The 25,690-nt window shown below is 42.2% G+C and overlaps 4 protein-coding genes and 1 long non-coding RNA gene across 12 annotated transcripts in view; 2 read left to right on the forward strand and 3 right to left on the reverse strand.

The window, feature by feature from the left end:
- Positions 1-1,215, forward strand: part of LOC6589754 (aspartate--tRNA ligase, mitochondrial) — a 4,625-nt gene extending 3,410 nt beyond the window's left edge. For all 4 annotated transcript variants that reach the window (XM_026988787.1, XM_026988785.1, XM_026988786.1 and 1 more), the window contains exon 8: positions 1-1,215. This exon is cut by the window's left edge and continues 121 nt beyond it. In XM_026988787.1, coding sequence (XP_026844588.1) covers positions 1-755 — 755 coding nt within the window. In that variant the 3' untranslated portion in view covers positions 756-1,215.
- A 464-nt stretch (positions 1,216-1,679) lies between these two features.
- Positions 1,680-3,487, reverse strand: LOC6589753 (phospholipase A1 member A). Its single transcript, XM_002014690.2, has 4 exons — positions 3,252-3,487; positions 2,826-3,182; positions 2,336-2,767; positions 1,680-2,278 (listed from the first exon to the last, which is right to left on the reverse strand). The coding sequence occupies exons 1-4, from the start codon at positions 3,286-3,288 to the stop codon at positions 1,680-1,682; spliced, it is 1,425 nt and encodes a 474-aa protein (XP_002014726.2). The 5' UTR covers positions 3,289-3,487.
- A 1,026-nt stretch (positions 3,488-4,513) lies between these two features.
- Positions 4,514-6,602, reverse strand: LOC6589752. Of its 2 annotated transcripts, XM_026988608.1 has the most exons (2): positions 6,092-6,221; positions 4,514-5,984 (listed from the first exon to the last, which is right to left on the reverse strand). In XM_026988608.1, exons 1-2 carry the CDS (start codon positions 6,152-6,154, stop codon positions 4,665-4,667), a joined length of 1,383 nt encoding a protein of 460 aa, XP_026844409.1. In that variant the 5' UTR covers positions 6,155-6,221; the 3' UTR covers positions 4,514-4,664. The 2 variants fall into 2 exon arrangements, with proteins under 2 accessions (XP_026844409.1, XP_002014725.1); XM_002014689.2 differs by having other exon boundaries at positions 4,514-6,602.
- Positions 6,603-8,323: 1,721 nt separating this feature from the next.
- LOC113565694 lies at positions 8,324-12,078 on the forward strand. Of its 4 annotated transcripts, none has more exons than XR_003408723.1 (5): positions 8,324-8,338; positions 8,983-9,125; positions 10,323-10,619; positions 11,444-11,592; positions 11,684-12,078. It is a non-coding gene; the product is annotated as an uncharacterized LOC113565694 (long non-coding RNA). The 4 variants fall into 4 exon arrangements; XR_003408722.1 differs by lacking the exon at positions 8,324-8,338 and adding an exon at positions 8,402-8,437; XR_003408724.1 differs by lacking the exon at positions 8,324-8,338 and adding an exon at positions 8,514-8,531.
- A 1,493-nt stretch (positions 12,079-13,571) lies between these two features.
- Positions 13,572-17,371, reverse strand: LOC6589751 (hydroxysteroid dehydrogenase-like protein 1). Its single transcript, XM_026988220.1, has 5 exons — positions 16,976-17,371; positions 14,987-15,109; positions 14,811-14,921; positions 13,879-14,327; positions 13,572-13,819 (listed from the first exon to the last, which is right to left on the reverse strand). The coding sequence occupies exons 1-5, from the start codon at positions 17,193-17,195 to the stop codon at positions 13,700-13,702; spliced, it is 1,023 nt and encodes a 340-aa protein (XP_026844021.1). The 5' UTR covers positions 17,196-17,371; the 3' UTR covers positions 13,572-13,699.
- Between the last annotated feature and the right edge of the window lie 8,319 nt (positions 17,372-25,690).

The raw sequence follows: 25,690 nt of genomic DNA on the forward strand, positions 1-25,690 counted from the left end.
ATCGAGAAACAAATCAGCTAGAGAGCGTTCATCATCCATTTACGCAGCCGCACATCGATGATTTGGATAATTTTGCCACCAGCTGCGAAAACCTAGAGAACATACGCTCACAGGCGTACGATCTGGTGCTCAATGGCCAAGAGGTGGGCGGTGGCTCTATTCGTATCCACGACCGCGATATGCAGCAGTTTATATTGGAACAGATCCTCAAGATACCACACGAGCATTTGTCACATTTACTGAGTGCCTTAGAATCGGGCTGCCCGCCGCATGGCGGTATTGCCCTAGGCCTGGATCGCCTCATCGCCATATTGTGCAGGGCGCGGTCCATACGCGATGTGATTGCATTCCCCAAGTCGCTGAATGGACGAGATCCGCTCTCGAACGCACCTGTGCCCATTTCCGAGGAGGACATGAAGCTCTATCACCTGTCGGTGCTGGAGGAAGAGGATGCAAGCACAAACAGCACGTCGCTCGATCAGGAGGATGATGATCCCGATCGAGTACGTGCCCCACCATCGCCCATGTCCGGCAACAGTGATACTGAGCAGCCCGAAATGGAGGTGGACATCAAGGTGGAGGCTATCGATGAGCCGCAACCAGAAAAACCAGACGAGGAGCCAGAGTCGTCAGCAGCAGTCCCAGTCGCAGACGCAGAAACACCTGAGTCCCCATCCCCGCCACCCCAGCCGGCAACCCCAGTCCCCGCAGCGCCGACAACGCGTGCCAAAAGAGTGGTAAAAAAAAAGGTATAGGGCTGATCCTCAGCAACGGCAGCAACGCAACAGTCAGTGGCGATTATTATTGTACGGATTAGGATTTTACGTAAGCTCAGAAGTCGGGGACGGACGGACAGACGGAATGGGAAGGAAGGGGAAATTAAAGCAATCATCATAGCATGCTACGCTTGTCGTCGTCGTCTGCGTCAGCGAGGGGGGATGTTTTCTACTCGTAAATGTACATGTAATTGTATACATAACCCAGCCCCAGATACATCCTATCTCCCAAATGGTAATCCCTGCATAGAAAATAGAGGAATAGAACATACATACACCGAAAATACGATTTCCGAACCGGCACTCCACATTCTTCAAGTCCATTTCTAATTAATATGGCGTTAAAAATTTATTACAATTTACAATTAATACAAATCTGCTATTGTATTCCGGAATTGTTTAAAATAATACGATGCTTGAATTATACGATTAATCCATACACTGCGTTTCACAACTATAATCTTCGCAAGCCCAATCATCAAGCAGGATCAATTTACAATTCAGTTTTGAAATTAAGGCCGCTCTCGATAATAGTCCTTATTAATCCCATAATGGTGCACCTACCTTTAGCTCTAAATTATACATTTTTTAACGATCTATTGTATTGTATTGTACTTTTTTTAATATTTACAAAATCTATCATATATTTTTCTTTATTTAACTAATTTATTTATTAAAACATTACTGCTCTAGGGCTCAGGAATAGTTCTATATTATAATGCTGCATGATTAAACCTTAATTCAGTTGCAACTTTCGAATAGCGGTATAGTTTTGAAACGCACTGTATTTGCATTTGTTGTATATCACCTCACAATGAAGATTGCATTCGTTAATTATTAGTAAGGAAATCGGGGGCAAGGGTGGGATTTAACTGATCGAACTAGCATCGATCCAATCCGGCGCTACTTCAGCTTTGGCATAGCGAATATATTATTTTCTATGAATCCATACGTGAGATTCCTCCGATAATCCCACCATTCCATGGTTGGCTGAGATTGCAATGCCAGCTGGCGATCATCTGGATCAATCAAATCCTGCTCCTCTACGGATTCATCGTCATCGTTTTCCTTGTTCTCCGGACTAAAGCTGGTCCAGTGCTCATAGGGATCCCGGCCACTGGGCGACATCGCCAGGTTGTTGAAGTTGGCGGCCAGTTTGCCAAACTGATCGATGTGCTGCAGCAAAGGATCCACACTCTGATTGGGCGGGGCCTTTACTTGATTGGGAGGAGCTCGCATATGCGGTTGCTTGGCCCCTAGTGTTGGCAGATCCGTCCACTTGCCCAGGGCATAGGGAGAGCTGTCGTTGGTGTCGATCATGAACATTCCTCGAGTGGTGGAACGAATGTTATCGCCAGCCTCCAGCAGGAAATTCGTGGGGGGACACATTCCGAGCAGGTAAGAGATGTAGCCGCTGCATGCCCAGCCCCAAAATCCCTTAGGTGAGCGTATGGACTCCAAAAAGTAGGCAGGAGCACGCTGATGACTGCAGGCAAAGGAGTCTACAGGGGGTAACCAAAGTTAATCTTCAAGTTTAGTTGTCTTTTTGTGTATCTTACTTATCTGCTGTCCATTACAGCCTGGCTGCATGATGCCACCATTCATATAAAAGTCGGCGTGACCACATCTCTCCAGCTTTCCCTGGACGAGGGCATTCGTATGATACACATCCACATATGTGGCGTCACTCGGATCCAGCTTATCCGCATTTCCAGATGTAATAAACAGCGGCATTGCCGGGTCCAACCCCGTAATCCTGGGTAGCATAAACGAGGTAAGATTCCTCGCTATATAGTTGGGAAGCTGTGCCCCGAGGGAGAAGCCAATCACATGGATATCCGTGTTGCCCGTCTCCACAAGACGCTCCACCAGCTGGGCCGTACACGTCCCAGCATGACGAGTATTGTGTACGGCACTGATGTAACAGGGACCCGGAGACAGAACGCTCCAATCCACATATATAATATTGTAATCCGATTTTGAGAGGTATTCTAAGGGGTGGGATGAATTGTATGCTTTAATTGTTAATGGACAAAGCATAAATCTCACCATCTCGCATTTTCTGTAGGGGATGTAGAAACATATCCGAGTTATAGCCATGGATGATGATCTTTGTGGGATGCCTGGGATTGAAGTAGGAGGCTGTTAGATTCGACTTCTCCAGGCTATCATCGATGTGAAGGCATTGTCTATCCATTGCATTATGTCGCGTGTATATATAATACTTCACATCTGGATCGGGACAACTTCGGCCAACGACCCACTTGCAGGGACCTAGAGTAATGTCTCTGTTTGTGGGAGAAGGTGTGACACTTGGGGGAGGCACTGTAGTGCCATCATCTTCATAGGTGGGCAGTGGTTTGCTGGTTGCAAAACTCCTGGTTGAAGCTGCCTGGCAAATAATGACTGGGGATAAGAAAGATAAGGACTTTTTCTTTTCCTTCATTTTTAGTGCACACATTGATCTGTACTCACGCAATGCCAGTCCACCCAACAGGTACATATAATGCATCTTATCCCTTTAAGTTCCACTTGATATTTCCAATGATTGAAGACAAAATTTCTTTCAGCGCTTCATGGAGCGCTTGAGCTGAAAACGTTGGAGAAACTGAAGGCCGGCTGGCAAGTTAATACGATTTTGGCCAAATTGTAATGAGTGAACATGGCCACTCGTAGTGGTATGAGTGAGAGTGGGGCTATAAAGTGAGAGTTGCGGGTGGAAAAAGTGAAACCATAATGAGAATTTGAAGTCAAACGAATGTCTGAGATACTATCAACATATGTAACTATGGTATGTTTTAAACACGCGGGTTATATTTACGTTATAGTCCCATGATCTCACGAGTCCAATATAAACTATTAAGGTTTTGAAAGCTCTTCCTATTTCCACATGGTATTTGTACACTCCGTCTTCCATAACTCATAAATGCATTCGCACAACACTCACAACCTCACTCATTCAATCACATCGTTCTCTCAACGCATCGCCCACACAGGCACTTACACTCACCACCACTGCCGATCCACCGATCAACACTCGCCTACGTGTTTGTGGTTTCAATTGTCAGCAGAATGCGTTTGCTGAATGAAAACTTTTTGTTGTCATCGGCAGAGATCTCGGCGCACGTACAGGGGCGAATGTTCGCCTGTCTTTTGCATTTATAGGAATCTCATGTCTTATAGAAATTGTAATCGGGCATGGCCTTAACCAGAATCTTATACCATTATTGACTCAGACTCGCGACGCGAAACCCACATAGATAACTCGGTGCCAGTAGTGAATACTGGGTTGGATATTTTTCCCGACCCAGGTCAATGAAAACCAATCTGAATGAGATTAACGTTTTGGTTGGGTTTTTCTTTTTTTTTTCTTTTTCACCTTCGATGGATACAATTATGTGTTGTGGCTGCCATCGTAGGTGATTTATTTTTCTTTTCTGGCCAGAAGTGTGTTTCTGCTTGAATAGCTCCGTGGAACTGTTTCAATGCTTTTCCAATTTATGACCGATACGTGTGTCTAGAACACCCACGAAAATTCCCTACAAATAACCATACTTTATATATTCTATATCTGTTCCTATATACATATATACATATGTACGTGCGAGTGTACCCATAATCTTTTCAACGGAATGTCAAAAAAAATTCGAATTAATAGACAGACATATTTATGTACATTTGCCACCCGTACCCATAAATGAACGACATGTGGGTCTGAGATTGGTAATTTCGTCAGCTCCATTAAATTATTTATAGGATATTTACATATGTACAAGTCTTAAGGCTATTTAGAAATTAACATTTGGTTGATTGAAAATCGTCAATACCGTTCGAAAATAGTACTTAAATAGATACATGTTTTCTCCATGTCCATTTACTAATTTCTGATTAATCACACATATTAATCATGCACCTGGCTGGTGGATTCATAGGCTTATCGGGCTTCAAGTCACACTTGAAGGCCTCTTGGAACTCTGGCATATTCATGTATCCCCGATTCAGTTGGGCAGCAAAGATATCCGTCTGCCGGCTACACAGTTGCTGGGCCACCGCATAGAAGAGCACCCGCTGAGGATCCAGATGGAAGTACTTCAGAACAAAAGCCTCTGCAAAGGCGAAGCGCTCGCCCTGAAGCCAGAAGCGATAGTCCCGCAGTGAGGCCTGAAACGAGCGATAAAAAAGGAAGATCTCCCCAATCTCATCCGCGCTGAGCTGCCGGTAAATGGGTGCTAGTCGGGAGTCGTACTGCTGCAGCGACTGCCGCTCCAGGCAGTCCAAGGCGGTGTATCGTCCATCAGTGTCCAGTAGGAGATGAGACTGGCGCCACAGCTCCAGGCCCTGGGTGGCATAATAGTGATAGGTGGGTCGATGGAGCGATAACAGCACAAAGTGCAGAAAGTGTCGCAGGAAATAGGCTGGTCCATTGACATCCTCTTCGTCGATGTAGGGGGAGATGAAGCTGTGACGAAGCTGCGCTCGTCTGAGGAGTAGAAGGTTCCTATGGAAGGCATTGCTGGAGAACCCCAGGTCCCTGTAGTTATGGTTTAGCTCCGTGATATTCAGGTAGGCCTGAGCATGGGACTGCAGCAGGCGGGCCACCTGCAGCTCCTTTCGTTCCACGGATGCTGGGAGCAGATGGCCATACCAATCCCTTCGAGACAGAGTCGAGCGACGCCGCTGTTGGAAGCGGGTGGTATGGAGTTGATAGGAGGCCAGTGCCACCTCTCGGCTGATCTGAGGGCTAAGGACATGCCACTGCCAGTACTCGCAGTGAAGTAATCTCTCAAACTCCTCGGCCAGCTGGAAGCAATCGGTATAGAGGAGCTGCTCCTTGAGCTGCCACAGCACATAGTTGTAGACGATGCGAGGTTCCGTTTGCCGAAGGACCTGCCAGGCTTGGCTGATCTTCTGCACATCCAAAGGGAGTTTTCGTGCCGTCTCCAGTTGCTCCTCAGTGAAGTTGAGCGTGGCGAAAAAGTGCTGGAAGTACTCCATGGTGTTGTCGTCGAGAAGTAGCTGCTCCTGATCGGGTCTAGGCGTTGTCCCGCCATTTCTTGTAAGACTCCTGACCAGCGGAAGTTCTCCTCTCATTCCTCGGCATAGGATTCGCATCTCGTGGGCCACTATGTGTCCCACATTGGGGTGGCGACCCTCCAGGACATCTGACATGCTCGACTGGAACTCCGCCAGGCTGGGACATGGTAGATCCTGCAAGGGGCTCACATAGATGGTTTGTGGGGCAAAGTAGATGTGGAGAAGTGTTGGAAACCCATGCGCCGCGAACTGAGCGGAGAGAGCGATCCAATTGAGCCTACCATCCAGCTGCCTGCGTTCCCACTGATGTCGGAGGAAGGGCCAGGCGGAGAGAACTTCTCCATGCTCTCTCAGGAATGGGATCTCCTCCAGCAGACGCTCCCAATGCGAGAGCTGGGGCTTCACGCTCAGTACATGGCTCTCCCCTCTGCTTCGACACTCGGAGTATAGTTGGGAGATCAAGCGACCTGGTAACGTCTGGAAGTTTCCATATTGTGCCTGAAAAAAGAGCATTCGATCTTGTTTGTTGTACAGATACGGTGGCACTTCATCCTCATCCACCAGTGATTGATCAAAGTTCCCACAGGCATGGGCATAGAAGTCATCGCAGGGATCGGCCGAATCATTCTTCATTCGGACCATCTGCCGGAGATTGCTCTTGTAGAGTTGGCTAAAGAATTGCCCCGACTCGATCTCCGATTCTGCCTCGGCTTCCGCATATTTGACGTTCTTTCCCACCACCAATTTAGTGACTATAACTAAGCACACGGTTAGCAGTAGCTTCCAACGCATTATTTTCTAATCGTCCGCTCGTTACTTTGGTTTCGCGAAAACTGCGCAAAAATTTCGTCTTTCCCAGAGAGTGAGGGACCCCGAGAGACCTTAATGATAAGCCTCGACAGCTGTGGATTGAGCTTAGCTTCTATCGGAGTTCTCCAAGTTCTCACTGCTCTCTGAGCTGCTCAGTTTCTCATAGAGTGTTCCAGTATTCACTCGCCTTGACCTTAAAGATTTGTTGATCCGTTGATGACGAAATGAACCAAAATATATATACGAGAGTGTATTTATGTACATGTGTTTTTGTATGCGTGCACATATGAGCACTATAAGAAATGGCACGTCTTGTTTTTCAACAAAGAAATATGAAATAAGTTTACTGGAAAACCTAGTTAAAATATCGAAACCACGCTTGTGTTTCCAATCTAATCTCAATCTTTCTTTTTCCTACTAATTATTCAGGACGTTTTAAGTGTTCCATCTATTGTATATGACCTTGTACGATATATCAAAATTGATCATGTATTTCAATTTACTTTTCAGCAGACAATCATGCACTTACACAATTTCCACCGAATTTATACCAAATACTACGCATACGCCTTGTGTTCGCAGCTGCCTTAGTGTCCTGCAGCCGCAAACACTCTCACGTACAATACATTAAATGGATTTTACTCAAACAAAAAAAAACTACATATTTCGTAAATGCATTTTCCAAAAATACATTTGAAATTTCTGATCAATTTTTAAAAAGCTTTTTCCAATCGTCAAATATTTCATTCTGATTTCATGAGGGTTCGAGTTCAACTAAGAGAAAATTATCTCCTCCATTTTCCATAATTGTTTTGGTCATTAGGTACAATATGGTTTTTGCACATAAATATAGATGTACATATGTCCAAAATATGTACCTTCAAATATGTATATAGAATGTTTGTCCCGTCGTTCCGTTTGTTTTCCGCCATTTGCGCAGTGCATTTTCAAATTGACTTAATGACAAGTGTCAGCTTTGCGGAAAGTGTGTATTTTTTATAGAAGTCATGGACCTAATATAAGCGACATGTTGTTTATGAAAATGCTGGGTGGTGCTTAGACATAAATATATATCTATAATCTGATGCATGTCTAAATCGAAAAAGGGAAGGAGTGCTACATTCTACAACGATTATCATCCCTTTTCGAATACGCCACTGTCTTGACGTATTTCCCTGACCTCAAAAATCTTTAAGATCTCAAATCAATTTTCATATTCATGTTCCCAGTTCTTTTGCACTTGCGGGAGATTCCAAAATATCTGTCCATCTGTCAATTAGTTCAGAAGAAAATGTTTCATGATTTCTTTTTCGTGTGACTAAAATGGAACACCAATATGGTGTCTGGGTGTACGAGAATTATTTATAATAAGCGTATTGTTATTGTTGGTAGCGGTGGTGGTTGAGCTTTAGATCCGGCCAACGGCTGCTCGAAAACTGTCAAAATGTGCGCTGTAGATTTATTTTATTTATTTTCGATGTTATATCTTTGCGACTTTCCAAAAAGTCTGCACTTGTTGCCCCCTACTAGTATAGTGGCATCTCGTTTTGGCCGATGCTACAGAACATTTTGCTATATACATAGAGACACACATATAGTTACGGGTATATGTATGTGATTCTATATCCACTTGTCAGATCTTCTGGTTGAGTGTGTATGCCAGTGGACGGCAAATGTTTGCAGTTCGCAAGTATTTCATCTATATCACAGGGAGGACGGTAAGTGCGTGGCATTCGTGGACGGTTCGGTTTAGTTGAGCTAAAGTCTTTCACCAGTTAATAGCACGAAATTGTGTCTCCCCCAAAAAGCAACCAAAGGTAACCCAGGAGCAAACTCAAGTGATCTGTGCGACCCCGTCAACGATTCGTAGTTCCTCCGCCATTAAACGCAAAATTCTAAAATCGAATTCAAGTGTGCCGTGCTAATAAATATTTTTATCAATTCTTTTATTTGTTGGAACTGTTCCAATCTATAAAACTGGAATTATTCCCATCTATATAGACGGACGGTTCTTTGATTGCTCTATCAGCAATATTGTATAAAGCAAAGAAACCTCAAATAGATATAAAAAAGATATGAAGAGACTACATGTTTTTAGATTCCATATGGCTGTGATATCTGTCTTCTTTATATAAACATTTTTTTTATATAGAATAGAATATAATTTTATTTAATTTGCTTATTTTAAAAAACAAAATGATATGTGTTTTTTCCGGAATTTATGGCCGCCTTTTGAATGTTCCTATCAAATTAAAATTCTCACGCGCCGTATAAAAACAGACAGTCATATATTTTATATATCTTTGTCTGGCTTCCTTCCAATCTAATATTGAAAACAATATTTTCCCGGATCTTTTTTCAGAATATCCAATCAATATGAGCGAAGCAAAGAACCTCATGACCACCTTCGGCATCCTGGCCTTCCTGCTCTTCTGCCTGTACCTCATCTATGCAGTATTGTAGACTGCCAGGGCCACTAGGAGGTCCTTTGAGCAGGAATATGGGGTAAGACTGGTGATAAAATGGATGTACTAGGGGTTGAAAAACGTTCGAAAAAGCTATAAGCACTATAAAGGTAAATAAAGTCCGCATTCTTTATAAACTTGGTATCCGGACATCCTCCGCTTATGACTCCTTCAGGGTTTCAAGGGATCCTCTCTAAAAAGCTATGCATCGATTTTATTCAAAGAATAATTGAATCTTTCTCGGGATCTTTAAATCCATATGATAAATATATGATAAACAACATATTGATGTTGTGTAAACAACAATGCCCTGATCTTCAGGTAATTCTTTTCGAAAAATATGTTTATTTGGTATTTTCGAAAACCCAATTAGCCCAACATCGATAATCCCTTTCGAATAAATGAGAATCAATCAACAATCCTTGGAAAACTCATTAAGACCCTAAATGTGCCATAAACTCAATGATGTTTGGTTTGCAATGGGAATGTTCAAGATTCCATCAATATTTGGAAACATTGCGGCAGCAAACAAGGCAAATCCATTCGGTGGTGGAAAGTAAATAAATATGTATCTTGATAAAACAAACAGGCAGCTGGAAAAAATACATCTCTCTCTTGCCTCCATGAATCCCAGACAAAATAAATCAAAATTATTCGAAAAACGTTTTCAAATGACAAGGTCCACGATCCAGATTTAGAGAGAGAAGCAAATTTGTCTGGGTGCAATCCAGTTAATGAATAATTTTTGGAGAGAGAGCGAGAGAAGTCGAATCCCATGGAATCCAAGCATATATATCTTGAAAATATACCAAACTATAACCTATATGCATATATGCCATCCTGATGTGTGTGGTATATACATATATATATTTTTGAAAATGTGGGAAATATTTGTGCCGCAGCAAAGAAAATATGAGCAACAACTGGACACCCATACAAGCATGATCAAAATATCTGAATATATGTTTTATATATGTATTATCAAATATATATAATCAGATGTATGGGAGTGCGTGTGTCTGCTAGAGCAATAATTCCAAGCGCTGGCCAACATTTTGTGGAGAAGCGGAATTCAGATCCGAAAATTCAGAGTCTCAGTTATTGCGTGCCTTTAGCTACGAACGGTTGGAGCAGTGCCCCAATAAGAAATACCCCCCAAAAGTGTGTGCTTTTGTGTGCCACCAGGACTGCCAAAATTTAACTCAATTAATTCCATAATTTCCATTGTAATCATTAGCAACCAACAACAACAACAACAAAACCTATCAAAATGAATGAAGCCAGAAGTTTGTTCACCACCTTCCTGATCCTGGCCTTCTTGCTGTTTCTGCTCTATGCCTTCTACGAAGCCGCTTTCTAAACAACCCCACCCATCAACCCAATCAATCATCAATCAATCAATCAAGGATAGCTTACATGTTGAATTTCAATTCCAAGCCAAATCATGAACAACTTGTGGCCTAGGAGGAGTTTTAGGACCTTACGCGTTTAAGATGTTAGCATTTAATGGATTTCTACTAGTAACCTAAGCCAGGTGAGTCTTCTCTCAGCTAGTACAACGCCTAATTAATTCAATTACGCCCACGCAAATCAAATAAAAAATCTTTCGAGATGTCATCGGTCAGATTTCTTTAGCATAGAAGTGAAACCTTGACAGAACCTCAAGCGATCGTTGAAAATTTCTTGGCAGCCGCCGTTTGGCAGTGGCAGCTCGATAATAATTTTCCAAAACGAAAAAATAGACTTTCTTGTTCTATTTTTTAACGACAACATTTCGACATGGCCCACTGAGCACCTTCCTGCCCCGCTCAGCCTCATGCTGTCTCTTTTCCCCTGAGACACATTAAAAATCGTATTCACACATTTTCCAAATTTTTCACTCTTCTATTTCGCAATTTTCTATTTTGTGATTCAAATCTTGCCCGAAATTTTCTCAATGCTGCCGGCAGAAGTATAAAAATGTTCAAAGACATTTTTTATGGTCAGAATTTATGATACGCTGAAGGTGGAAAATTATAATTACTTTTTATTAAATGTATCACAAACTTTGTTGATAGAAAAAACGCAATATTTGGTGGGCAGGTATCCAGATAGGCGTTTAACCGTGACCAAATCCCTTAATGAATTATATGGTTGAACTAAAAATAAACCTTAAAGAGATTATTGCCATTGTTTATGCCAATTCGACCACTTGAACAAACAAAACACAAATCAAAGGCGAAAGTAAAAGCGAAAATTTATATAAATCTCGAACAGTTTTCAATTGCAAACAATTATTCAATCTGCGATTTATGGAATACCCAATATACATTACTACATACATTTATAGTATTAAACAAACTAATTCCCACATTGCAGATGACGTCAAAGCAACCAGCTGCCAAATGTCAGGCCCCGCGATTAGTTTAGCACAGTTCTTAGGGGGCTCGCCGTCTTCAGCATCAGCATTATCGTTCTGGTGATGATGATGATGATGATCATGATGAATGGTCCACCCATGCTGAGAGGTAAGTACCATTAATTACAATTTCCCACCGATTCGGCTCACTTATGTACATATGTACATACATATATCGATCTATCCGTGTATATTTCTAGGGCTGCGCTAGATTTGTTCCATCTTCGCGGCGGTGCAAGATCGATTCATCCTCAAGGCTCTGTCGGCCACGGCGTCATCTGTTCTAATCATAAATTTAATTTTATGAATTCTTTTTCGTTTTCGTTTCGCAATGGAATTGACTTAATTTGCAATTTATAGACCATGATGCACAGCAGCAAGAACAACAGCCACAGCCATCAATAAGAACATTCAAGAATTTGGTTATTATTTCATTGTTAAACCACAAATTTATTTCGCATTCGTATTTAGTAAGACTTACATAATGTATAACTGCATTTTACTTGACTTTTCTTTAATTTATTGTGAATAACAAAGCAAATGCACATGCAACAAAACAACAAAAGCAACAACAACAACAGCAACCTACTGCAGGAATAAAACAACTAGAAAGAAAACCTTGAAAATGTTTTAATATTCTCGAGATTTACAAAGATATTTTTCCAATATCGTGTCCAGCCCCTCATATCAGATGAATATCTTTTGGTTATTGATCTTTGATTGTTTGATTTTGGATTTTTCAAAATTTGTGTATAAATAGGAGGGTACCCCCCTGATGCTTTGGTTGTGTTCCAGCTGGGATGCCATTGCCTCACTGCCATAATCTAACTATCTATAACTAACAGTGGATTTCTTAATTGTATGTAAATAGATCAATACACTTTTGTTCAGATTCAAAAATGGCTTCAACACCACCGTCTACTTTCGCACTACATTTATCATTCCGTACTCGTAGCATTCCAAACTGAATAAAAAGCATATTTTTGGGGGTGTAGCTATAAATACAGCTAGGTATATTTTATATATCATGTAGAATGTATATAAATATGTACATATGTGGCATATGGATGCAAAAAAGTATATATTCCTGATCCTGATCGGAAACTGATCAGAAATCATTTAATGGAAAAACTACATTCAAAAAACATAGGTTTAATTTTTGATCCCTTTTGTCCATATATTCATAATGCTATTAGCATCAATATAATGAGGAGTAAAATCTGTCTGCATTCTCTTAGTAATTCAATAAGAATGTACTAATTTTTTTTGTTAGTGGTTTCTATCAATGACCTCCTCAATCAGAAATAAAAAGGTCATCGACAACTTCTATTGTAATATCGCCTTGGGTCATATTGTGGGCAGTTCCTCGAGAGTTCATTGAGTGCATCCCCCATCCTCCCTGAACCACCCGAAACTCATTTGCATGCAACATGCTAAATTGAAGCCTCACTTGCTGCTAAAAAGGTTACAATAAAATACAAAATTCACAGAAAACAAACACAAAGAGTAGCACAAAGTGGCTGCAATGAAGCGAAGCAGCCAGCGTCATCTCTGGGGAAGGCTTTTGGAGGCTTCGCTTCCGTCTGATGGCTTTTTTGGCTTTTTACCGCTTTGTCGGTCAGTAGTTTCGCTGGCCAACCGGTTTTACGGGTGATAACCGTACACCTCTCCCTGCAAACCGAATTCTCACTGATCCCATGATCCCCCATTCTGCTTTTTAGCAAAACAAAATTGCAGTGGTGTGGTTATGCAATGCACAAGAGTAGAGTTTTTACCGCATGCATTTTGGCTATTGATTTGGCCAGCCGGTTTTTTCACGTCTCTTCTTATAAAAATACCAGCACAGAGGGAGGGTATGCTGATTTTGAACACGAGCTTGCAACAAAGAGAAACAATGTCATACTCGTATTTATTTCGTATATACGAATATGTGCATTCTTGAGGATAATAATGAAGGAGGGTAATGAAGAGTATCCATGCCCATCTGTATCTTTCTAATCTTTATCTAATCTAAGGCCTCTGTTATGTGCAAGTGTGGAATTGTGGAAGAAGTAATTGAAGACCCGTTTTGTTTGGTTTTAATTTAATTTTATTATTCTTAGATTGGTACAAAATTATTTTTGTTAATTTTATAAACATTTAGACTACGAACCAAAGATACATATATACATATATGACTTGTAACACAGTTGAAGTGAGGACGGCCCAAAGCCCAGCTAAGTGACCAATTTTTCTTTCCTTGCCTTCTGCTCAAGACCATCGAACCTCAAGCGACTGGATAGCAGATGGGCAAAGACCATTCGGATGCGGATCGGAGCCAACTTCATGAAGAAGTACTGGAAAAAGGGAAAACAAAGAATACAAATGTGTATGTTTAAATAGTTCAGATCTGTACCTGTACGCTGTGAACCCAGAACCCGTTGGTCTCGCTTGTCTTGCCCAGGGTAAAGACGGCGGATCGGGAGTAGCTATGGGCATTGGGGAAGATCCAGCCGCCCTCCATCACGCGTTCGGAGTAGGCGTTCATCTTAGTGACCACAAAGCCGGGCAGCACCAGTTGTACGTCGAGATTGTGGGGGGCCACCTCCCGCTCTAGGGCTCTGGTGAAATAGGTCATGAATGCCTTGCTGGCACCATAAGCCGTTAGGTAGGGCAGCGGTGTCAGCTCCGAGGAGGAGCCAATGTTGACGATGGCCCCGCGGCGGGCGGCCTTCATTCTAGGCAGCAGCTTGCGAGTGAGCATCAGCACAGACCCGATATTGACGGTCATCAGGTTCCACAGCAGATCCTCGCTGACCTCTTCAAAGTTTTCAGGGTACTCGTACATCATTCCCACGTTGTTAACTGCAAGATAACGAGAGAGAGAGAGATATCAATTTCCATGTTCAAGATCAATGTCAGGTCGTTTCAGAAAATGCCTTGAAGCGCAAACAAGGTTGGGTCTCTCCTATCTCTGCGAGTATCTCTCTTTTCCGCCAAACGCAATGAAAATGTAAATTGCTGAAGCGCGTCAAAGCGTTTATGAATTTTTGGCGAATAAAATTCCATCCACATCGTCGATGTACTTGAACATCGCCTAAGCCACACACACAACTCTTCGTCTCGCCAATAGACCAAAAAAAGAGGCATTATAATTGCAAGCAATTATTATTATATGACATTGACAAAAACATAAACATAAAAAAAAGAGGGGGCAACAAAACCAAACCGAAACACACAAATAAAAAGCCACTCTGTTGATTGCCGTTTGCTACTGTGGACAATGATGAAGCACTTGTCTGCCCCGGTGCGGCAGTACCTGTGTCTATGTATGTACATCTTACTCACCCAATATTCCCACTTCGATGCCGGCCAGCTCCTTCTCGATGTGCTCGTACACCTCGCGACCCTTGACAAAGTCCGCTACTATCCATTTGGTCTTTATTTTGTATTGGCTCTCTGTAATACAGTTACAGTTACCATTTACAACAGTAAAAATAAAGATTGACTGGGTTTGAGCTTACCAATCTCATTGGTGACTGCAATCAGCTTCTCCTTGGTGCGAGAGACAAGCACCAGATTAAGGCCCTGACGGGCCAACTCTCTGGCATATTCCTTGCCAATACCATCTGTGGCACCCGTAATGACTGTGAAGTGAAAGGAAGCAAAGGGAAAGGACAAGCGATGAGTACTCGTACAGGTGAAGGTTGTTCAAAGGGGTATACATATTTGAACATGTTTATTTAGGTAGATTTTTAGCTAAAGAGTTGGCAGTAGAATATCACTTTAGTAAAAGAAAACTGTTTGACTATAGCCAAAAGATAAAAACGAAATATCTATTTAATTTTAAAACCTTGTTCACTAGATTTTCCTTATTAGCGATCTGTTGGTGGCTCTTGAATTAGAATTCGATATCTATAAATTAGACAGGGACCTGCAGAACGTTTTGGAGAAACACTCTGATGTAAGCATTTATTATAATTCAAAAATTTCGACACTTTCGTTTGTGTACTCCCGAAAATATGAAAGATCTGTTTACCAAATCTTTAACAAATTAGCATGTGTCTGCTAATCAACTCGTTTTATTTAGTTTGGTGTCTTTTAATCACTTCGTCAGTTGCCAGTTTGCCAGATACCACTGCTTGCCGGCTGTGGTTGTCGAAACCAATGCAAACATTATGAATGGCCACAAAAAAGTACTGGTAGAAGCACAACCTGCTCGGTTGTGGCGGCTCCAGCCAGTTATTGGTTGCGTTGCCAAATATTTGTGCAACAGAAACATGACCAGCAGCAGCACCACCACCATCGATTGTTGCGCTTGCGTGTTGCTAGATAATTATGAATGGGGCAAAGATTTTGCAGCTCGATTCGTGTACACTGAACACTATGCACTGAGTATGGATTCAATCGGCCTTTCGAGGCATGAAAATATCCGTAATTGAATTAGGCAAAATATGCAGAATTCGATCAAAACGATCACGATCGCCCACTGCCATTGAAGGTCAATTATTAATTCAAAACAATAAACGCGATTAGCGACAGTTAAATTTACATTCGTTTACGTTCGTGTAGAAGCACGAGACTGAAAACGAAATCGTGAAGTAAAAACGAAATTAACAATAAAGAAATGAACATAAAAATGGGGGGGAAAAAAATCGCAAAGCGAAACCGGCTTTCGGTTTCGAGTTGAATGACTTTTGCTGCTCTATAAACTGAAATATCAACAAAAACTTTGTGGGAGAATATTGTTAGCTAACTAAGACAAACATTTGCATAATTCTCTGGGTAAATTTGATTCTAAATGGAACTAAGTGAGATTCTAGGTGAAAATAAAAGTACTTTATGAATGCTCGAAATTGAGAGTCCCTTAATATTAAGGGATAAGTGAATGTATCCCAAGATATAGGGAGTATGGAAAACCGAGGAATATGGGTACACTAAAGGACATTGAAAGCCAATAATGTAAAGGAATATAGGATTACAAATATAGATGAAATCTTTAAAAATTGAATACAAATAAAAACACTTAAGAGGAGTCACTAAAAGCAATGAATGCTTGTAATGATCTTACAGTATGCAGTATACTATAATATATTACTGATGAACAGGAAGAGAACTAACTTCCATTAGTCTAATGATTCAAAAGAGTAAAACTCACGAAATTCGTATTAAATGTGGGAATAGTGCGCTATTACAGAGTTTTATTGAATGCCTAAGCAATTTACAAAATATTCACTTATTATAGGCGAATTATTTGATAAGGGAATTTTCCAGATACTGTAGGCATAGTAAATATAGTACACATCTAACCCTCACACCGCACCTAGGGTAAACAATTTGCATTTCAAAGAAAGTCAACAAGGAAAGGCAAATCAAAAAAACTAAATGCTGCCAGTCGCCGGGGGTTCAAGCAAATATGCAAATATCGGAGAAATATATGCCTACATATGTATGTACATATGTATATGTAGGAAGCGTGAAACTTTCGCAACACTGTGGATTATACAACTCACCTGCCCATTTGCCATACTTTTCGACCAAAGTCTTTGGTAATTGGGGCTGGAAATACGGTTCCAGCAACGATTTAATGATCCCCACCAAGGACCTAAGGTTCTCGTATAGAAAGGCGGCTATCGTCAGAATGCCGACTGTGTAGATGAAGCCGGTGATAAGTTCGAGAATCGTTGTCATTCTTATCAGTTTATAAATTGTTGATTCCAGTACTGGCTGCATGGTTAAGTTAAGAGAGTTCGGTCAGTGATAAGAGAAATTGTGGATTGGACTGCGGTTGAACGTTGTGGAACGTTTGCTTATCACTACTGGGCACTATATTATTGAGTTGTTTTTTTTTCTGTATGTTTATAGCTATACACCAAATCGAGTCTCGCTCGCGCACTATGGACGTTGCCTCTTTGCGGTGGCACAAGTTGTTACTTTGAGCGCGGATCACGCACTGAATGGATCGAGTCGCGACTTCGTTCGTCGGACACCGATTTTCGCTTTAATTTTTCGGCTTTCGGGCTTCGGATATTTTGTACAACCAGTAACAATTGTAAATAACAAAAAAAAAACTACTTACAGCAGCAGCAGCAGCAAGGCAGTAAAAGAGCCACAAGACGACTGCAGTTTTTGGCTCCTATGCCAGGTTTTACACAGTTTTCGTCGGTTCATTATATCATAAACTTTTTGTGGCTTTTACTGTTTTGCTGTCGACTGTTTAGAGGTTGGTGTAAAGATTACGAAAATCAGCGCAGCGCGTCTTCACATTTAATTACCATGAGAGAGGCGACCCAGAGACATCTGTCACTCTCTCCCCTAAAAACATTTCCACCATTGAAAATTGAAGCAATTTCGGTTCATTTGCTAAGTGCATAATGAGCTTACTTGTGGCGTAGAACTAATTGAAAACAATTAAGCGACAGATGCGAGAAATTGTCCACTGACATGCAATGACCCGTCACCTAAGGCGGTTTTTTTTTTTGTTTTGCCTATACTTGTACCTATTTAATTAGCTTTTTTTGTGCGTGTCAAATGTGTCAATCTGCGTAAAGGGATCTGGACATATTTTAGGGTCTGAAAATCGGCGTATACCCTTGAAAAGGTCAGGGTTTTGCAGCTGATGTTTCAGTGCAGGAAATAAGAATCATAAGTAGAAGACTCTATGATACTTTTGGAGGGTATTCGCGGTTCTTGTAATACCTATTTTAAAACTTTAGATATTCTGGTTAGTTACTGAATCTCTCAAATCATATTTGGTTATGTTCCTTTGTTTTCCCTATCAGCTTTTCGTGCATACTGTTGGTCATTCTGTTATTCATTTAACCTTCTCTACTATGTTTTATCATTTCAATAACATTAGCCTTATTTATTTTTAGCTTATCAACAACGGAACCAAAAACACAACACAATAAAGTACTAGTCTTTCGAAAGTGCATTTTCAGTTGACGACACAACGGAAGGCTTCAATGGCTTTCATGAATGCTAGTGCTGAGCAAATTAGTTTTGCCCGTTAACACTTTCCGGCTAGCGAAAAACATTGGGAGGGCAAATATTGGTTGTAATTTGTGCAAATGTTGGGTTAATGTATTCTGCAATTAAGTACATTTTGAGTTTTAGAGGTTTTGACGATCATTCGCAAAAAAGTTATATCTTTCGTGAATTGAACAATCATCAGTTGTTTTACAGCTTTTTATCAGGACCGAATTATAATTACAGACGAGAGTACATACATATCTTTGTATTCAAATTCTTGTTACTTTTTTGTATATATTTTTGTTATTTTTCATTACCGCATGTGTCTTATATTCCAGACAATAGTCTGACAATAGTCAACTATTTCTGTATGAAAAGCGTTTCACTAAACCAAAGCAATATTTTTGAGTGAAGTAAGGAATACTCATATTTCATATATTAGTACTATATTTTATAAAATTGTTTAATAAACTCACTGTCAAGTAACACAATGAATACAAATTCGGACACTAAGTATAAAATCAATATTAGCGTCGTCGCTGCTTGTCTGGACAGTACTTTCTAGCAGAATGAATTCGTGTAAGGGCGGTCGGCGTCGCGACCGTACGACCCTAAGTAGGCCGACTTAATATTGAAAGATTGATTGTGAGCATGAGCAGTTTATGTTTTCAGAGCTTCTCATTCAATTTATTTTATTTAAAAATGTTTAAACAAAAATGCTTTAAAAGCTTCCACTTAACATTAAATGCACCCCCTGCCGTATTTTTATTGGAAATGACAATGTTGCGCCACCTAGTGTCTTTTTTAACAATATTTGTATCGATATATATGCCGGTTAAAACCAGTTCTGGCGCAGAAATAATTATATATCTTCCATGATTGTGGACATTAATGAAATATCTTTATTCCTCCTGAGAGCATATTTCATAATATATGTATATATCCCCTGATAAGCAAGGCGAGACTTTAACTTCCACTTTTCCGTGGATTGTATTACCTCCAGTTCTATTGGCCGAGAGCCTCTCTGGCCACAAACTGCGATACCTCCTCCGCGGGTGATTCCGCCGTAGCTCCTCGTGCTCTTGGGAGGTCCAAGGGATGTGTTCCAAAGCTTTTTCCGTACGCTATATCTCGGCTGAACAGCGGCCGATCGGAGCGTGGGATGTCTTTTCGTGATCGAGAGAGTCCTACCAGTCGACTCACGATCCTAGGAGAGTTGGTCCTTCCCCGATCTGGCCCTATTTGGCTGAGATATAACCTTTCTTAGAACTGCATATCATTACTCGTAAAATAGTGGTTTTTCCGTACTCTATATCTCGGCTGAACAGCGGCCGATCAGGGCCTGGCATGTCTCTCTGTGATCGGGAAAGTCCTGCCAACCGACTGCCATCGGAAAAAAGGACATCCATTTTTTCAGGATTTTCGCAAAAAATCATGATGGTTACATCATTAAATTTTCCAAAAATCGGCCTCATTTTCGGAGTCGACCTTTAGAAGCCGTTCGATAGTCAGGATCCTCACGATCCTAGGAGAGTTGGTCCTTCTCCGATCTGGCCCTATTTGGCTGAGATATAGCCTTTCGAAGGACTGCATATCATTACTCGAAAAATAGTGGGTTTTCCGTACTCTATATCTCGGCTGAACAGCGGCCGATCAGGGCCTGGCATGTCTCTGTGATCGGGAGAGTCCTGCCAACCGACTGCCATCGGAAAAAAGGACATCCATTTTTTCAGGATTTTCGCAAAAAATCATGATGGTTACATCATTAAATTTGCAAAAATCCGCCTCATTTTCGGAGTCGACCTTTTGAAGCCGTTCGATAGTCAGGATCCTAACGATCCTAGGAGAGTTGGTCCTTCTCCGATCTGGCCCTATTTGGCTGAGAAGGACTGCATATCATTACTCGAAAAATAGTGGTTTTTCCGTACTATATATCTCGGCTGAACAGCGGCCGATCAGGACCTGGCATGTCTCTCTGTGATCGGGAGAGTCCTGCCAACCGACTGCCATCGGAAAAAAGGACATCCATTTTTTCAGGATTTTCGCAAAAAATCATGATGGTTACATCATTAAATTTGCAAAAATCCGCCTCATTTTCGGAGTCGACCTTTTGAAGCCGTTCGATAGTCAGGATCCTAACGATCCTAGGAGAGTTGGTCCTTCTCCGATCTGGCCCTATTTGGCTGAGAAGGACTGCATATCATTACTCGAAAAATAGTGGTTTTTCCGTACTCTATATCTTGGCTGAACAGCGGCCGATCGGAGCGTGGGATGTCTTTTCGTGATCGAGAGAGTCCTACCAGTCGACTCACGATCCTAGGAGAGTTGGTCCTTCCCCGATCTGGCCCTATTTGGCTGAGATATAGCCTTTCGAAGAACTGCATATCATTACTCGTAAAATAGTGGTTCTTCAGTACACTATATCTCGGCTGAACAGCGGCCGATCGGAGCGTGGGATGTCTTTTCGTGATCGAGAGAGTCCTACCAGTCGACTCACGATCCTAGGAGAGTTGGTCCTTCTCCGATCTGGCCCTATTTGGCTGAGATATAGCCTTTCGAAGAACTGCATATCATTACTCGAAAAATAGTAGTTTTTCCGTACTCTATATCTCGGCCGAACAGCGGCCGATCAGGGCCTGGCATGTCTCTCTGTGATCGGGAGAGTCCTGCCAACCGACTGCCATCGGAAAAAAGGACATCCATTTTTTCAGGATTTTCGCAAAAAATCATGATGGTTACATCATTAAATTTGCCAAAAATCGGCCTCATTTTCGAAGTCGACATTTTGATGCCGTTCGATAGTCAGGATCCTCACGATCCTAAGAGAGTTGGTCCTTCTCCGATCTGGCCCTATTTGGCTGAGAAGGACTGCATATCATTACTCGAAAAATAGTGGTTTTTCCGTACGCTATATCTCGGCTGAACAGCGGCCGATCGGAGCGTGGGATGTCTTTTCGTGATCGAGAGAGTCCTACCAGTCGACTCACGATCCTAGGAGAGTTGGTCCTTCCCCGATCTGGCCCTATTTGGCTGAGATATAGCCTTTCGAAGAACTGCATATCATTACTCGTAAAATAGTGGTTCTTCAGTACACTATATCTCGGCTGAACAGCGGCCGATCGGAGCGTGGGATGTCTTTTCGTGATCGAGAGAGTCCTACCAGTCGACTCACGATCCTAGGAGAGTTGGTCCTTCTCCGATCTGGCCCTATTTGGCTGAGATATAGCCTTTCGAAGAACTGCATATCATTACTCGAAAAATAGTAGTTTTTCCGTACTCTATATCTCGGCCGAACAGCGGCCGATCAGGGCCTGGCATGTCTCTCTGTGATCGGGAGAGTCCTGCCAACCGACTGCCATCGGAAAAAAGGACATCCATTTTTTCAGGATTTTCGCAAAAAATCATGATGGTTACATCATTAAATTTTCCAAAAATCGGCCTCATTTTCGGAGTCGACCTTTAGAAGCCGTTCGATAGTCAGGATCCTCACGATCCTAGGAGAGTTGGTCCTTCTCCGATCTGGCCCTATTTGGCTGAGATATAGCCTTTCGAAGAACTGCATATCGTTACTCGTAAAATAGTGGTTCTTCCGTACGCTATATCTCGGCTGAACAGCGGCCAATCAGAGCGTGGTATGTGTTTTCGTGATCGAGAGAGTCCTACCAGTCGACTCATGATCCTAGGAGAGTTAATCCTTCTCCGATCTGGCCCTATTTGGCTGAGATATAGCCTTTCGAAGAACTGCATATCATTACTCGAAAAATAGTCGGTTTTCCGTACTCTATATCTCGGCTGAACAGCGGCCGATCAGGGCCTGGCATGTCTCTGTGATCGGGAGAGTCCTGCCAACCGACTGCCATCGGAAAAAAGGACATCCATTTTTTCAGGATTTTCGCAAAAAATCATGATGGTTACATCATTAAATTTGCAAAAATCCGCCTCATTTTCGGAGTCGACCTTTAGAAGCCGTTCGATAGTCAGGATCCTCACGATCCTAGGAGAGTTGGTCCTTTTCCGATCTGGCCCTATTTGGCTGAGATATAGCCTTTCGAAGAACTGCATATCGTTACTCGTAAAATAGTGGTTCTTCCGTACGCTATATCTCGGCTGAACAGCGGCCAATCAGAGCGTGGTATGTGTTTTCGTGATCGAGAGAGTCCTACCAGTCGACTCATGATCCTAGGAGAGTTGGTCCTTCTCCGATCTGGCCCTATTTGGCTGAGATATAGCCTTTCGAAGAACTGCATATCATTACTCGAAAAATAGTGGGTTTTCCGTACTCTATATCTCGGCTGAACAGCGGCCGATCAGGGCCTGGCATGTCTCTCTGTGATCGGGAGAGTCCTGCCAACCGACTGCCATCGGAAAAAAGGACATCCATTTTTTCAGGATTTTCGCAAAAAATCATGATGGTTACATCATTAAATTTGCAAAAATCCGCCTCATTTTCGGAGTCGACCTTTTGAAGCCGTTCGATAGTCAGGATCCTAACGATCCTAGGAGAGTTGGTCCTTCTCCGATCTGGCCCTATTTGGCTGAGAAGGACTGCATATCATTACTCGAAAAATAGTGGTTTTTCCGTACTCTATATCTCGGCTGAACAGCGGCCGATCAGGGCCTGGCATGTCTCTCTGTGATCGGGAGAGTCCTGCCAACCGACTGCCATCGGAAAAAAGGACATCCATTTTTTCAGGATTTTCGCAAAAAATCATGATGGTTACATCATTAAATTTGCCAAAAATCGGCCTCATTTTCGGAGTCGACCTTTTGAAGCCGTTCGATAGTCAGGATCCTCACGATCCTAGGAGAGTTGGTCCTTCTCCGATCTGGCCCTATTTGGCTGAGATATAGCCTTTCGAAGGACTGCATATCATTACTCGAAAAATAGTGGTTTTTCCGTACTCTATATCTCGGCTGAACAGCGGCCGATCAGGGCCTGGCATGTCTCTGTGATCGGGAGAGTCCTGCCAACCGACTGCCATCGGAAGAAAGGACATCCATTTTTTCAGGATTTTCGCAAAAAATCATGATGGTTACATCATTAAATTTGCAAAAATCCGCCTCATTTTCGGAGTCGACCTTTTGAAGCCGTTCGATAGTCAGGATCCTAACGATCCTAGGAGAGTTGGTCCTTCTCCGATCTGGCCCTATTTGGCTGAGAAGGACTGCATATCATTACTCGAAAAATAGTGGTTTTTCCGTACTCTATATCTCGGCTGAACAGCGGCCGATCAGGGCCTGGCATATCTCTCTGTGATCGGGAGAGTCCTGCCAACCGACTGCCATCGGAAAAAAGGACATCCATTTTTTCAGGATTTTCGCAAAAAATCATGATGGTTACATCATTAAATTTGCCAAAAATCGGCCTCATTTTCGAAGTCGACATTTTGATGCCGTTCGATAGTCAGGATACTCACGATCCTAGGAGAGTTGGTCCTTCTCCGATCTGGCCCTATTTGGCTGAGATATAGCCTTTCAAAGAACTGCATATCATTACTCGAAAAATAGTGGTTTTTCCACTGCTGTGTCGCTGAGTCGACAAGGTGGCGTCCCATCCTTTGAAGCAGGGACCAGACATCAACGGCGGAATTGTTGGCTCACGCCCGCGAGAAATAGTGTCAACAATCAAACGCTGGGCTACAGCTGTGAGACGCGTAAGTAAATCAGTATATGTATATGTAATTGTGGATATATTTTAAAATATATCTTCCTTCGCAGGCGTGAAGTCCCGGAGTCCTATCAAAGTATTCCAGCCAGACAGAATCGTGTCCTAGCAGGAGCGAGGCGCATCAATTGCAAGATCAAACATAAGAAGTCATCGTCATCCCTCGCCCTGGCCAACGACTACAAGGACTTTGCCCATGACAACAAAGGAAAGAGCTAAGCGTTTAAGGATATACGCGTCCATGTATTTAGATAGTAGACACAAATGTTTTCCACTTGTTTATTTAGTTATACTAAGCTAAGCTCTGATGAATAAAACCATTGAAAAATCATCCTTGCTGTTTTTTGTATGGAGGAAACTATCCCGATTTCAGAAAGGCGTGGCAAGACCAGATCGGTTCACAATTAGCGGAGAAAATAAACAATTTTTGATTGGGGAAAATGTCCTTGATCCTTGAAAAGGACTCCATCAATTAGGGACATTTTTCGATCGCAGGAAGCCATCGCACGCTCAGATCGACCCACAAACAGCCGAGAAAGCTATGTATGCATGGTTGGGGTTAATGTAGTCCTTACCAAAGGATCGAGGAAATTTTTCTGATCACGGGGGACCGTCGCACGTCCCGATCGGGCCTCAAATAACGGATGAAACAAGATATGTATGTCTGGAGTAAATATCCTTGATCCTTGGTAATTGATAAGGGATCCATCAATTCAGGGACATTTTTCCGAACACAGGAAGCCGTCGCATGTCCCGATCGGGCCTCAAATAATGGAGAAACAAATCTGGTTTGTAATTTGTTTTATTTGAAAATGTAGTTTAAGAATTCGCCGATAGAGGCGCCACCGTACAAAAGAGAAAAACTCGCGTCAAATGGCCAAAATCTGGATGGGATACCAGGCGAACAGAAATCAGCAGAAGGTAACTGAATTTTTTTAAAAATTAATGGTCCCCCAAAAGTATGCACCATTTTTTTTCAATTCCTACAGTTGCTTGCTGCTGATTTCTGTTCGCCTGGTATCCCAACCAGATTTTGACCATTTGACGCGAGTTTTTCCCTTTTGTACGGTGGCGCCGCTTTCGGCGAATTCTTGAACTACATTTTTAAAAATAACAAATTACAAACCAGATTTGTTTCTCCATTATTTGAGGCCCGATCGGGACATGCGACGGCTTCCTGTGTTCGGAAAAATGTCGCTGATTTGATGGAGTCCTTATCAAGGACCAAGGATCAAGGATATTTACTCCAGACATATTTATCTTGTTTTCTCCCTTATTTAGGTCCCGATCGGGACGTGCGACGGCCCCCCGTAATCAGAAAAATGTCCTTGATCCTTCGGTAAGGACTCCAACAACCCCAACCATACATATATAGTGTTCTCGGCTATTTGTGGGCCGATCTGGGCGTGCGACAGCTTCCTGAGTTTGGAAAAATGTCCTTGACTTAATGAAGTCCTTATCAAGGACCAAGGATAAAGGATATTTTCTCTAGACATATATATCTTGTTTTCTCTTTTATTTGTGGCCCGATCGGGGCGTCCCATAGCCCGCCGTGATCAGAAAAATCTCCTTGATCCTTTCGTAAGGACTC

The sequence above is a fragment of the Drosophila persimilis genome, unplaced genomic scaffold (genome assembly GCF_003286085.1).
Source record: "Drosophila persimilis strain 14011-0111.01,24,50 unplaced genomic scaffold, DperRS2 tig00000191-arrow-pilon, whole genome shotgun sequence".
NCBI lineage: Eukaryota > Metazoa > Arthropoda > Insecta > Diptera > Drosophilidae > Drosophila > Drosophila persimilis.

Bases quoted from the DNA above. Each gene is read 5' to 3' on its own strand.
- LOC6589753 (XM_002014690.2), bottom strand. From the start codon at position 3,288: ATGCATTATATGTACCTGTTGGGTGGACTGGCATTGC. The intron at 2,768-2,825 runs GTGAGATTTATG...CCCACCCCTTAG, and splicing joins CCTACAGAAAATGCGAGATG to AATACCTCTCAAAATCGGAT. The intron at 2,279-2,335 runs GTAAGATACACA...TACCCCCTGTAG, and splicing joins CTGTAATGGACAGCAGATAA to ACTCCTTTGCCTGCAGTCAT.
- LOC6589752 (XM_002014689.2), bottom strand. From the start codon at position 6,602: ATGCGTTGGAAGCTACTGCTAACCGTGTGCTTAGTTATAGTCACTAAA.
- LOC6589751 (XM_026988220.1), bottom strand. From the start codon at position 17,195: ATGCAGCCAGTACTGGAATCAACAATTTATAAACTGATAAGAATGACA. The intron at 14,922-14,986 runs GTAAGCTCAAAC...ACTGTATTACAG, and splicing joins TGCAGTCACCAATGAGATTG to AGAGCCAATACAAAATAAAG. The intron at 14,328-14,810 runs GTGAGTAAGATG...GTTATCTTGCAG, and splicing joins CATCGAAGTGGGAATATTGG to TTAACAACGTGGGAATGATG.